The 14,344-nt window shown below is 39.8% G+C and overlaps 1 protein-coding gene across 1 annotated transcript in view; it reads left to right on the top strand.

The window, feature by feature from the left end:
* Positions 1-14,344, top strand: part of LOC128690803 (CD109 antigen-like) — a 223,204-nt gene that overhangs the window by 172,788 nt on the left and 36,072 nt on the right. The window contains exons 20-22 of the mRNA XM_070088158.1: positions 382-525; positions 5,993-6,133; positions 6,495-6,634. Of these exons, the coding sequence (XP_069944259.1) occupies positions 382-525; positions 5,993-6,133; positions 6,495-6,634 (425 nt within the window). The remainder of the gene's footprint in view (positions 1-381; positions 526-5,992; positions 6,134-6,494; positions 6,635-14,344) is intronic.

Below are 14,344 nucleotides of genomic sequence, written 5' to 3'. Positions count from 1 at the left end.
TTTGGGATATTAGCAGTTTGGAGGGATATGTTGTGTATCTTTATACGTATATGCTTCTAAACTGTTGTGTTTCTGAGCACCTCTGCAAAAACAGTGATTATGTATGAGTCAGGTGAAAGTGTTGAATGATGAAAGTATTTTCTTTTTTGGGGATTTTCTTTCTTTTTGGGTCACCCTGCCTCGGTGGGAGACGGCCGACTTGTTGAAAAAAAAAATTAAAAGACAAGGAAAAATAGTGTAAAAATTGCGTCACTAACAAAATTATAAACTAAGTTACATTTTATTCCCTTGTAAAATTATTGATTCGAAATTATCATGATTTTCGGTGGACTATCATATAAAGAAAAATGCATTATACGCAAAGAACGTCTTTCTCCGCAGGTTCTGACAGCAGTGAATGTGCATTATGCGGCTCTCGCCCGTTACCAGGACGAGGATGGTGCGTTCAGGATGTGGCCTGACTCTGAGCCCAGTGTGTGGCTCACCGCTCATGTCCTCAAGACTCTCTGGCTAGCCAGCTTCCAGGTATACTCTTGTATATACTTGTTCGTCAGTATTATGCAAGCTGCAAAAAGGAACATATATTCCTTTGAGAGAAGCAAGTTCGAATGAAAATAATGAGATACGAAACGAACGTTAAAATCATTTTGGTTGAAAAAAGGGGGAATTTATAGACGCAATAATGTAATTAAAGTTGCAAAGGAAACAAAGATAAATTCGAAAGTTTTTCTATGTACACAGAACAAAGACTAGAAAATTTTGTCCATTTAAACTATTAGTGGACAACTTTCTGACAATGAGAAAGAAATATGCTCGAGTTTTAACAGTTATTTTCTCTCGATTTTTACACAAGTAGTAACAAACGAAACTACAGTAATTACTTATTACAGTGAACCTGAAGAAAACGCATTATGTAATTTCACCGTCACTAGAGACATGATTATTAAATAGGTGGACCGATTATTGCAAAATATGTCCCCAGGTCCTGCCCAACTTGTTTTATTTAAGAATTTTTTAAATAATGCAGGATGAAATGCAATGAGCCTCTAACTAGTCTTTCTAATATATTACTAGGAAAAGACATCGTAGCTTTACGTGAGAGTTAGGTAATGTATTTGCTATCTACAAAAGGGAAGACAAGTCGCCTTCATCAAATTACTGCTCAGGCAGCCCGACATCAGTTTACGGGAAATTACCTAATTCCATAACAGCAGATATAATTAGAAGTCACCTCTGATCAACAAATATGATTGTCGAGTCTACAGGAATTCACGAGGGACTGATCCTGACTAAATAATTTTAACGACTCTAGTAAGGCATTTCCAGCAGTGGGCCATGATAAACAATGCAGTGTTGTATACTTGGCTTTCAGTAAAACTTTGCATAGAGTCCCATACAGAATACTGAGAACATAAGAAAGGAGGAACACTGCAGCAGGCCTGTTGGCCCATACTAGGCAGGTCCTTTAGAATTCATCCCACTAACAAACATTTGACCAACCCAATTTTCAATGCCACCCAAGAAACAAGCTCCGATGTGCAAGTCCCTCTCAAATCCAACCCCTCCCACTCATGTACTTATCCAACCTAAATTTGAAACTACCCAAAGTCCTACCCTCAATAACCCAACTAGGTAGACTGTTCCACTCATCAACTACCCTATTTCCAAACCAATACTTTCCTATGTCCTTTCTAAATCTAAACTTATCTAATTTAAATCCATTACTGCGGGTTCTCTCTTGGAGAGACATCCTCAAGACCTTATTAATATCCCCTTTATTAATACCTATCTTCCACTTATACACTTCGATCAGGTCTCCCCTCATTCTTCGTCTAACAAGTGAATGTAACTTAAGAGTCTTCAATCTTTCTTCATAAGGAAGATTTCTAATGCTATGTATTAATTTAGTCATCCTACGCTGAATGTTTTCTAACGAATTTATGTCCATTCTGTAAAATGGAGACCAGAATTGAGCTGCATAATCTAGGTGAGGCCTTACTAATGATGTATAAAGCTGCAGTATAACCTCTGGACTTCTGTTGATTACACTTCTTGATATAAATCCCAGTAATCTATTTGCCTTATTACGTACGCTTAGGCATTGCTGTCTTGGTTTAAGGTTGCTGCTCACCATAACCCCCAAGTCCTTTTCGCAATCTGTATGGCTAAGTTCTACATCATTTAACTTATAAGTACTAGGGTTATGGGCACTCCCGAGCTTCAGAACCTTGCATTTATCTACATTGAACTGCATCTGCCACTTTTCTGACCAAGAATAGTGTGTTTAAATCCTCCTGAAGTTCCATAACATCTACGTTTGAATCAATTATCCTACCTATCTTTGTGTCATCGGCGAATTTGCTCATATCACTAGTAATTCCTTCATCAAGATCATTGATATATATTATAAACAACAACGGGCCCAAGACTGATCCCTGTGGAACGCCACTTGTTACAGATCCCCACTCGGATTTAACCCCATTTATGGACACACACTGCTTCCTGTCAGTGAGCCATGATTCGATCCACGAGAGCACTTTTCCCCCAACGCCATGAGCTGCCACTTTCTTTAACAGTCTGTGGTGCGGAACTCTATCAAAAGCCTTACTAAAATCTAAATAAATAATATAAAATTCTTTATCGTGGTCAACAGCCTCAAAAGCTTTACTGAAGAAAGTTAATAAATTAGTTAGACAAGACCGGCCTCTTGTGAATCCATGCTGAGTATCATTAATCAAGCTATGCTTATCGAGATGGCTTCTTATAATCTCAGCTATAATTGACTAGTAATTTGCCTACAACTGAGGTCAGGCTTATTGGGCGGTAATTTGACGGTAACGACTTGTCCCCTGTTTTAAAAATAGGAATTACATTAGCCATCTTCCACATATCAGACACTACACCTGTTTGAAGAGATAAATTAAAAATATTAGTTAATGTTTCACAGGGTTCCATTTTGCATTCCTTAAGAACCCTTGAAAAAACCTCATCAGGACCCGGCGACTTATTTTGCTTCAGTCTGTCTATCTGCTTCACAACCATTTCACTAGTGACTGTGATGTTACATAATTTATCCTCTTCTAGCCCACTATAAAAATTAATTACTGGAATATTGTTAGTGTCTTCCTGTGTAAAAACAGAGAAAATAATTATTAAAAATCGAGCACATTTCATTCTCTTTGTCAGTAAGGTGCCCATAGTTATTTTTAAGGGGACCTATCTTATCTCCAACTTTTGTTCTATAGACCTGGAAAAAACTTTTTGGGTTAGTTTTAGAATCCCTAGCAACTTTAATTTCATAGTCCCTTTTAGCTTTTCTTATCCCCTTTTTAATGTCCCTCTTAATGTCAATATACTGATTCATAAGATGACCCTCACCTCTTCTGATACGCCTATAAATTCCTTTCTTATGCCCTAGTAGATATTTGAGCCTATTATTCATCCATTTTGGGTCATTTCTATTTGATCTAATTTCTTTATATGGGATAAACGTTCTTTGAGCAGCATGTATAGTGTTCAGAAAACTGTCATATTGATAGCTCACTTCGTTACCCCAGTCAACAGATGATAAGTGTTCTCTAAGCCCATCGTAATCTGCTAAGCGAAAATCTGGGACTGTTGCTGAGTTATCGCTACTATCATACTTCCATTCAATGCTAAATGTAATTGATTTGTGGTCGCTAGCACCCAGTTCCTCTGAAATTTCTAAATTATTAACAAGGGATTCATCGTTTGCCATAACTAAGTCAAGCAGGTTATTTCCCCTTGTAGGTTCTGTCACAAACTGCTTCAAAAAACAATCCTGAACTACTTCTAAGAAGTCGTATGATTCTAAATTCCCAGTCAAGAAATTCCAATCAATATGACTAAAGTTAAAGTCTCCTAGAATTACTACATTATCGTGCCTTGTGGCCTTAGCAATTTCCTCCCATAGTAGTCTCCCTTGGTCCCTATCTAAGTTTGGGGGACGGTATATCACTCCTAAAATCAGTTTTTCATGCCCCTCTGAAAATTCTATCCAAACAGACTCTGTATGTGTTACTTCAGACTTAATACCCGTTTTTATGCAACAGTTCAAGCGATCTCGGGCATACAATGCCACCCCACCCCCCTTCCCGATACTTCTATCTACTTGGAACAATTTAAAACCCTGAATATGACATTCCGCAGGCATGTCCCGACTTTTTGAATTAAACCACGTCTCAGTTAAGGCAAATACATCAATGTTACCTGCACTAGCAACTAATCTCAACTCGTCCATCTTATTCCTAGCACTACGGCAATTAGCATAAACATTGAAAGACTCTCCAATTCTCTTTACCCTTCCTGCTCATTTCTGTTTTTCTACTAAACCTATTACTGTCCTTATCACCCAAAGTCCCTGGCTTTTCAATATCTACCTCGTTCTGCTTATTACTAGTTCCCCTAGAACTCGTAATATTACTACACTGGAACTTCACTGTTTTCCTGCCAAAACCCATACCACTAACTATTCCTAGTTTAAAGTCCTAACTGCTCCCTCCACTGCAGTTGCCAGTGCTACCACCCCAGACCTAGATAAGTGAACCCCATCCCTGGCATACATGTCATTTCTGCCATAGAAGAGGTCCCAGTTGTCAATGAATGTTACCGCATTTTCCTTACAGTATTTGTCCAGCCAGCAATTGACACCAATTGCCCTGGACAACCATTCATTTCAAACTCCTCTCCTTGGCAAAATACCACATATGACAGGGTTCCCACCCTTACTCCTAATTATTTCTATTGCTGACCTATACCTGCTAATCAGGTCTTCACTCCTACGTCTGCCAACATCGTTGCCTCCAGCACTGGGACAGATAATAGGATCGCTCCCATTACCTCTCATGATGTCATCCAGATGGCTAACAATATCCTCCATCCCAGCCCCAGGAAAGCAAACTCTGTCTCCTACTCCTGTCCTTCAAGCAGAACGCCCTGTCCATATACCTAACTTGGCTATCCCCAACAACAACAATATTCTTACCTTCCTTGGTGTCGTTCGTCGTGTTGTTCCCAGTAGTCGACTCACATTCGTCGGGTAGCACTGAGAATGTATTAGATGTTTCCACAACAGTTTCCACGGCAGTCTCTTTCTTCTTCATCGTTTCTACCTTTCCATTCGTCCTCTTGATCGTCAACTTCATTCCCTGTTGTCTAGCCACTGACCAGTTTCCCTTCTTGACCTGAGGACTCAAAACAGGAGGACTACGAATCTTCTTGTTTTCCTCGGTCAGTCACCGAATCTCCACCTTCGCCATCCTCAATTCTTCTTTAAGCTGTTGATAAAGTTTCTCGATGGAGGGCATCTAGTTGCCTAGCATGGGCCATTAGGCTTGCTGCAGTACTTCAGTTCTTACCTTTTTACTTTTACTAGACAATCCCGTCCCCTGCAACGTCTTCGAGATCTTCCACTTCACCTTCGACGGTATTTGACTACATTCTCATGCTTCAGCTTCAAATCGTTCCAGACCAGGTTCAGATTTACCTGGACGGGTCCTGGCCCGGATCTTTTCCATATGGTGACCCGGCACTGGCTCCCGAAGTAGTATCGGAGTTTGTACAAGTGGTGTACCTTTTTCATCACTAGGGTATGGGGAACGGTGAGCATTCTTATGAAGTTGATTGCAGTCTACAGTCCTATGGCGAGGGCAGCCTTATTACAAGTGCACAGTGAGTCGTCTTCAGCACAAGTAGTGAAGTTAGCTGTAGCTAAGGTACAGCACGTCTTCGGTTCAAGTGGTGTCAGGGCCGTTTTTTTCGATGGTATGAGGCTTTCGGTTCTCAAAAGGTCTGCTCCATTTGAGTCATTCCTGGCACTATATGCGGCCCAAGTGCCAGAGCGACTCGGGAGATTCTCTAAGTCGATTGCAGAATCCTCAGCGAGCGGTTTGAAGGTGATACAAAGCCTTGGTAGATAGGCTTGTAAACCAACAAACCAACAGTATCAGTGAATAATGAGTGTGTACTTCAGGATTGGGAGAACCTGATCTACATCGACCCAGAGATGATCAACACATCTGCGAAGTGGTTGCTGCGTTACCAGACCCCGACCGGTGCTTTCACTGAGACCTCCAATTACACCCATCCACTCGACTCCAAGAGCAACCCCACGGTCAGTACTGCAACCACCTATCTGACGTTGGTTTTTAAGGCTTAAATAAAAATTGTGTTAAACGGTTTTTTAGTTATTTTTCTTTTTATGTTTTTTTTTTTGTTAAGCGCTGTTTTTTCCTACTTTATTATGGTGTTATATATACTCCTTATGTAGTGATATCTTCTTACGCTTATCTTCATATTTATAGAAACTCATTAGACTTCGTGGATCCAACATCGCCTGGGCAATGTTGGCCATCAATGAGGTCAAAACTAATGCAATAATCAAAGACTAGCATATTCACTATGTAATTACCCCATTTCATCTCATCTGCCAGTCTGTGCTTGTGTGTGATACTCTCGTTGTGTCTCCCTGACAGCCGTCTTATAGACTGGAGAGGGAAGGCTACAAGAACGTGTCACTGACAGCGAAGGTTGTTCTCACTCTCGTGGATATACTTCCTGGCCTCCAAGGAAGCACAAGGATCAAGGTCAACATTGCCAAGACCAGCGCTATTGCGTACGTATCCTCACATTCTTAGGTCTAGTTTTAGAGTAAACAGAGACCCAAGAGCAGCCACTTTTATGTTCCAGCGTCTCAGCGTGGTCATCCAGAGGGGAAATGCATGCTGCATGCTGGGCTTGCTTCTGGCTTCGGAGGAGCTGAAGAGATTCATAACCTTTGATATATTGTACCAATGTATTCATATTTGTGTTTTCTATCAATGTATTGTGTCTATTAATAAAGTTAACATGTAGAATAAATAAATAAATAAAATTAAATAAATAAATATATATATATACACACATACATTTTTTTTTTTAACAAGTCGGCCGTCTCCCACCGAGGCAGGGTGACCAAAAAAAGAAAGAAAATCCATAAAAAGAAAATGCTTTCATCATTCAACACTTTCACCACACTCACACATTATCACTGTTTTTGCAGAGGTGCTCAGAATACAACAGTTTAGAAGCATACACATATAAAGATACACAACATATCCCTCCAAACTGCCAATATCCCAAACCCCTCCTTTAAAGTGCAGGCATTGTACTTCCCATTTCCAGGACTCAAGTCCCACTATATATATATATATATATATATATATATATATATATATATATATATATATATATATATATATATATATAGGGATTGTGTAGATCAAGTGTTTACATTGAAGCAAATATGTGAACAGTATTTAGATAAAAGTAGGGAAGTTTTCATTGCATTTATGGATTTAGAAAAGGCACATGATAGAGTGGATAGAGGAGCAATGTGGCAGATGTTGCAAGTATATGGAATAGGTGGTAAGTTACTAAATACTGTAAAGAGTTTTTATGAGGATAGTGAGGCTCAGGTTAGGGTGTGTAAGAGAATGGGAGAATACTTCCCGGTAAAGGTGGGTCTTCAACAGGGATGTGTAATGTCACCATGGTTGCTTAATATATTTATAGATGGGGTTGTAAAAGAAGTAAATGCTAGGGTGTTCGGAAGAGGGGTGGGATAAATTATGGGGAATCAAATACAAAATGGGAATTGACACAGTTACATTTTGCTGATGATACTGTGCTTATGGGAGATTCTAAAGAAAAATTGCAAAGGTTAGTTGACGAGTTTGGGAGTGTGTGTAAAGGTAGAAAGTTGAAAGTGAACATAGAAAAGAGTAACGTGATAAGGGTATCAAACGATTTAGATAAAGAAAAACTGGATATCGAATTGGAGAGGAGTATGGAAGAAGTGAATCTTTTCAGGTATTTGGGAGTTGACCTGTCAGCGGATGGAATTATGAAGGATGAGGTTAATCATAGAGTTGATGAAGGAAAAAAGGCGAGTGGTGCGTTGAGGTATATGTGGAGACAAAAAACGTTATCTATGGAGGCAAAGAAGGGAATGTATGAAAGTACAGTGGTATCAACACTTGTATGAGTATGAAGCTTGGGTTGTAAATGCTGCAGCGAGGAGGCGGTTGGAGGCAGTGGAAATGTCTTGTCTAAGGGCAATGTGTGGTGTAAATATTAGGCAGAAAATTCAGAGGTGGTGTGGAGTTAATAAAAGTATTAGTCAGAGGGCTGAAGAGGGGCTGTTGAGGTGGTTTGGTCATTTAGAGAGAATGGATCAAAGTAGAATGACGTGGAGAGCGTATAAATCTGTTGGGGAAGGAAGGCGGGGTAGGGGTCGTCCTCGAAAAGGTTGGAGGGAGTGGGTAAAGGAGGTTTTGTGGGCGAGGGGCTTGGACTACCAGCAAGCGCGCGTGAGCGTGTTAGATAGGAGTGAATGAAGACGAATGGTATTTGGGACCTGACGATCTGTTGGAGTGTGAGCAGGGTAATATTTAGTGAAGGGATTCAGGGAAACTGGTTATTTTTATATAGCCGGACTTGAGTCCTGGAAATGGGAAGTACAATGCCTGCACTTTAAAGGAGGGGTTCGGGATATTTGCAGTTTGGAGGGATATGTTGTGTATCTTTATACGTATATGCTTCTAAACTGTTGTGTTCTGAGCACCTGTGCAAAAACAGTGATTATGTGTGAGGTGAAAGTGTTGAATGATGATAAAAGTATTTTCTTTTTGGGGATTTTTTTTTCTTTTTGGGTCACCCTGCCTCGGTGGGAGACGGCCGACTTGATAAATAAAAATATTTCCCACTAATTTCGCTGAATCCCTTCATAAATGATATTATTATTATACCTTGCCTCTTTTATCCCCTCCCTCCAACCTTTCCAAGGACGACTCCCAACCCGACCTCACGTCCACTGCAGATTTTTACACCAAGTTATCCTGTAATGTTCTATTCTGTAAATGTCTGAATCGTCTGAACTGCCCCTCTTCAGCCCTTTGGATAATTCTTTTTTGTAACTCCATACCTTGTTCTATTCCTGTTTGCGAATTCTCTGCATAATATTCATACCACACATTGCCTCAGACACGACATTTCCACTCCCTCCAACCTTATTGTTGCAACATTCACAACAGATGCTCCTCCCCTATATAATACCGTTGGTACCACTATACGCTCATGTACAGATGTCTCGATGCAACATTCATATTTTCCATGTCAGTTCCTGGTCTTCCATAGACCCATCTTAAAACAAGTCCACACCCAAATATCTGAACACATTCACTACCTTCATACTCCCACCCTCCAATATCATATCCCATTACCCAAATTTTTCGTCACCCTCATCTTCCTCTGTCGCATTTTCTCTTTTAATTTCGTTCTTTTACACACCTTCCCAAATTCCTCTTCCCACCTTTGCAACTTCTCTTCAGAATCTCCCAAAAGCACAGTGTTATCGGCGAAAAGCAACTGTGACAACTCCCACTTTATACGAGATTATTTATCTTCCAATCCCACACCTCTCCGGAACTCCCCAGCGTTCACTTCTCACAACCCCATCTATTAATATATTGAACACCGTGGTGACATCACATATCCTTGTCCTACTTTTAATGGGACTTAATCTCGGTCTCGCACGTACTTTAACCTGCGCCTTACTATCCTCATAAAAACTCTTACCTGCTTTCAGTCTCCTAAAACCTATTTCATACACTTGCAACATCTGCCACATTGCTTCCCATTCTACAATATAATATGCCTTTCCAAAATCCTTAATACAACGATAAACTTCATTACCCGTCTATGTTTCACTGTAAACATTTGGTCTACACATCCGCTACCCTTCCTAAAGCCTCCTTTTTAATCTGCGATATTGCTTTCTGTCTTGCCTGTAGTTCTTTCAATAATATCTGTACCATACACTACCAGGTATACTCGACAAGCAGAATTGTTAAGTCGGCCGTCTCCCACCGAGGCAGGGTGGCTCAAAAAGAAAGAAAATCCCCAAAAAGAAAATACTTTCATCGTTCAACACTTTCACCTCACTCACACAATCACTGTTTTTGCAGAGGTGCTCAGAACACAACAGTTTAGAAGCATATACCTATAAAGATACACAACATATCCCTCCAAACTGCCAATATCCCAAACCCCTCCTTTAGAGGGCAGGCATTGTACTTCCCATTTTCAGGACTCAAGTCCAACTATATAAAAATAACCGGTTTCCCTGAATCCCTTCACTAAATATTACCCTGCTCACACTCCAACAGCTCGTCAGGTCCCAAATACCATTCGTCTCCATTCACCCTATCTAACAAGCTCACGCATGCTTGCTGGAAGCCCAAGCCCCTCCTCCACAAAACCTCCTTTACCCCCTCCCTTCAACCTTTTCGAGGACGACCCCTACCCCGCCTTCCTTTCCCTGCAGATGTATACGCTCTCCATGTCATTCTTTGATCCATTCTCTCTAAATGACCAAACCACCTCAACAACCCCACTTCAGCCCTCTAATACTTTTATTAACTCCGCACCATTTCCTAATTTCCACACTCCGAAGTCTCTGCATAATATTCACACCACATATTGCCCTTAAACGGGACATCTCCACCGCCTACTCGCTGCAGCATTTACAACCCAAGCTTCACACCCATATGAGTGTTGGTACAACTACGCTTTCATACATTCCCTCCTTTGCCTTCATAGATAATGTTTTTTGTCTCCACATATACCTCAATGCACCATTCACCTTTGTTTCTTCATCAATTCTATGGTTAATCTCATCCTTCATACATCCATCCGCTGACACAACTCCCAAATATCTAAAAACATATACTTCTTCCATACTTCTTCCAATTTTTCTTTATCTAAATAATTTGTTACCCTCATCACCTTACTCTTTTCTATGTTCACTCTCAACTTTCTACCTTTACACACATTCCTAAACGTGTCCCCTAACCTTTGCAACTTTTCTTTCTTCTTCTTACGACCAGTGTTTGGTGAGATGGGTAAGGAAAAAGGATGGGTAAGGATAGAAATATTGGAAAAGGGTGGGAGGGGAGAATGAGGTAGGATATAAAAGGTAAGTGGCCCAACCACTTGACACCTTAGCTTCTTTCAAGGTGGTGTCCCGCCATAGTATATGTAGCATAATTTTAACAGTAGAAAAACTTTTCTTTAGAATCTCCTATAAGCACATCATCATCAGCAAAAAGCAACTATGTCAATTCCCATTTTGTATTTGATTCCCCATAATTTAACCCCACCCCTCTCCCGAACACCCTAGCATTTACTTCTTTTACAACCCCATCTATAAATATATTAACCATGGTGACATTACACATCCCTGTTGAAGACCCACCTTTACCGGGTAGTAGTCTCCCTCTCTTCTACACACCCTAACCTGAACCTCGCTGTCCTCATAAAAATTCTTTACAGTATTTAGAAACTTACTACCTATTCTATATACTATTTGCAACATCTGCCACATTGCTCCCCTATCCACTATCATATGCTTTTGCTAAATCCATAAATGCACTGAAAACTTCCCTTCCTTTAAATACTGTTCGTATATATACTTCAATGTAAACACTATCTACACATCCCCTACCCAATTATACGCATATGCTCATACGCAATCCTACATTCTGTCTTGCCTCTAATTATTTCAGTAATATTTTACTATACACTTTTCCTAGTATACTCAGTAAACTTATTCCTCTATAATTTTTACAATCTCTTTTGCCCCCGTTCCCTTTATGTAAAAGGAATTATACATGCTCTCTGCCAATCCCTAGGTACCTTCCCCTCTTTCATACATTTATTAAACAAAAATATCAATCACTCCAACGCTATATCCCCCAACCCCTGCTTTTAACATTTTTGTCATGATCCCATCAGTTCCAGCTGCTTTACCCCCTTTCATTTTGCGTAATGCATCACGCACCTCCCCCACACTCACATCCTGTTCTTCTTCACTCCTAAAAGATGGTATACCTCCCTGGCCAGTGCATGAAATTACCGCCTCCCTTTCTTCGTCGACATTTAGAAGTTCCTCAAATTATCCCTGCCATCTACCAAATACCTCTATCTCTCCATCTACTAACTCCCCCACTCTGTAACTGACAAATCCATTTGTTTCCTAGGCTTTCTTAACTTGTTTATCTTACTCCATATCTTTTTCTCATTTTCATAAAAATTTGTTGACAGTGCCTCTCCCATTCTATCATCTGCTCTCCTTTTACACTTTCTCACCACGCTCTTCACCTTCCTTTTACTCTCCATATACTCTGCTCTTCTTATAACACTTCTGCTTTGTAAAAACCTCTCATAAGCTAACTTTTTCTGTTTTATCACACCCTTTACTTCATCATTCCACCAATCACTCCTCTTTCCTCCTGCACCCACCCACCCTCCTATAACCACAAACTTCTGCCCCACATTCTAATACTGCATTTTTAAAGCTATTCCAACCCTCTTCAACCCCCCCCCCCACTACTCATACTTGCACTAACCCACTTTTCTGCCAATAGTTGCTTATATCTCACCCGAACTTCGTCCTCCCTTAGTTTATACACTTTCATCTCTTTCTTGTTATTGCCATTTTCCTTTTATCTCATCTACCTCTTACTCTAATTGTAGCTACAACTAAATAATGATCCGATATATCAGTTGCCCCTTTATAAGCATGTACATCCTGGAGCCTACCCATGAACCTTTTATCCACCAATATGTAATCTAACAAACTACTTTCATTACGTGCTATATCAAACCTTGTATATTTATTTATCCTCTTTTTCATAAAATATGTATTACTTATTACCAAACCTCTTTCTACACATAGTTCAATTAAAGGCTCCCCATTTTCATTTACCTCTGGCACCCCAAATTTACCTACTAATTCCTCCACAACATTTTTACCCACTTAAGCATTGAAATCCCCAACCACAAGTACTCTCACACTTGCTTCAAGACTCCCCACACACTCGCTCAACAATTCCCAAAATTTCTCTCTCTCCTCTACACTTCTCTCTTCTCAAGGTGCATATACGCTTACTATAACTCACTTTTCACATCCAACCTTTATTTTACTCCACATAATCTTTGAATTAATACATTTATACTCCCTCTTTTCCTGCCATAACTTATCCTTCAACATTATTGCTACTCCTCCTTTAGTTCTAACTCTATTTGAAACCCCTGACCTAATCCCATTTATTCCTCTCCACCGAAGCTCTCTCACCCCCTTCATCTTTGTTTCACTTAAAGCCAGGACATCCAGCTTCTTCTCATTTATAGCATCCACAATCATCTCTCTCTTGTCATTCGCACAACGTGCACGCACATTCAGACACATACACACACTCATTTTATATATATATATATATATATATATATATATATATATATATATATATATATATATATATATATATATTCAAGACGTTCACCGTCTCCCACCGAGGCAGGGTGATCCAAAAAAGAAAAATCACTTTCACCATCATTCACACAATCACTGTCTTTGCAGAGGTGCGCAGATCTGACAGTTCAGATGTCACTCCAGACAGCAGATATCCCAAACTTTATAGTGCATGCTTTGTACTTCCCACCTCTAGGACTCGAGTCCGGCTACTTACATACATACATCAATACAATCACTAAAACAAGTAGTTGTAACAGCTAGGAACACACTGCGACCAGCCAAGACTGGAACCCACGAATTAGGCCCGTCACTCGAGTAGCAGACGAGACACATGTTACCTTAATATTACACCACCATACCACATAACAATTTATAACCGACCAGTGTTACCACTAATCATATTTTCCCGAGTGCCAGATAAATTCGGAGATAAGGAACCATAGGGCTAATTTAATTTTCCACTCGTTAATGCCAGCCTCAGAACAGAGTAGTTCACTGATTCACGTAATCAAATGGTTTTTAAAACACTAAAGAAAACATGACTACTGGTACCACTGGTCGCTTTGTGTTATGTGCTATTTTAAATATATTATTATTATAATCAAGGGGGAAGCGCTAAACCCGTAGGATTATACAGCGTCCAGGGGGGGATGTGGAAGGCATTCAGGCTTAATTCGGGGAACTGGAGCACAGATTCAATTCCCTAAATCAAGAGCCCCTCACCAACATCAAGGAACCTTCCATGAGGGGTATTTTAAATATAAATATATTTTAAATATTAATCTACTTAGCATTAAATCTGCTTAAATACTGAATATTAATCTTCCAGACATTCAGTATTAAACGCTTAAACAAATAAAACATCCACAACAAGGAAACTGATAATACAAACTCCAAATATGGTGGTATAATTTTTTCTATTAATTGTACAGTGTTTCTATTTTATTGTAATGTTTAAACTCAGAGCAT

This window comes from Cherax quadricarinatus, chromosome 24 (genome assembly GCF_038502225.1).
Source record: "Cherax quadricarinatus isolate ZL_2023a chromosome 24, ASM3850222v1, whole genome shotgun sequence".
Taxonomy (NCBI): Eukaryota; Metazoa; Arthropoda; class Malacostraca; order Decapoda; family Parastacidae; genus Cherax; species Cherax quadricarinatus.
Note: the sequence above shows the minus strand (reverse complement) of the source record. Positions and strands in the feature narration are given on the sequence as shown.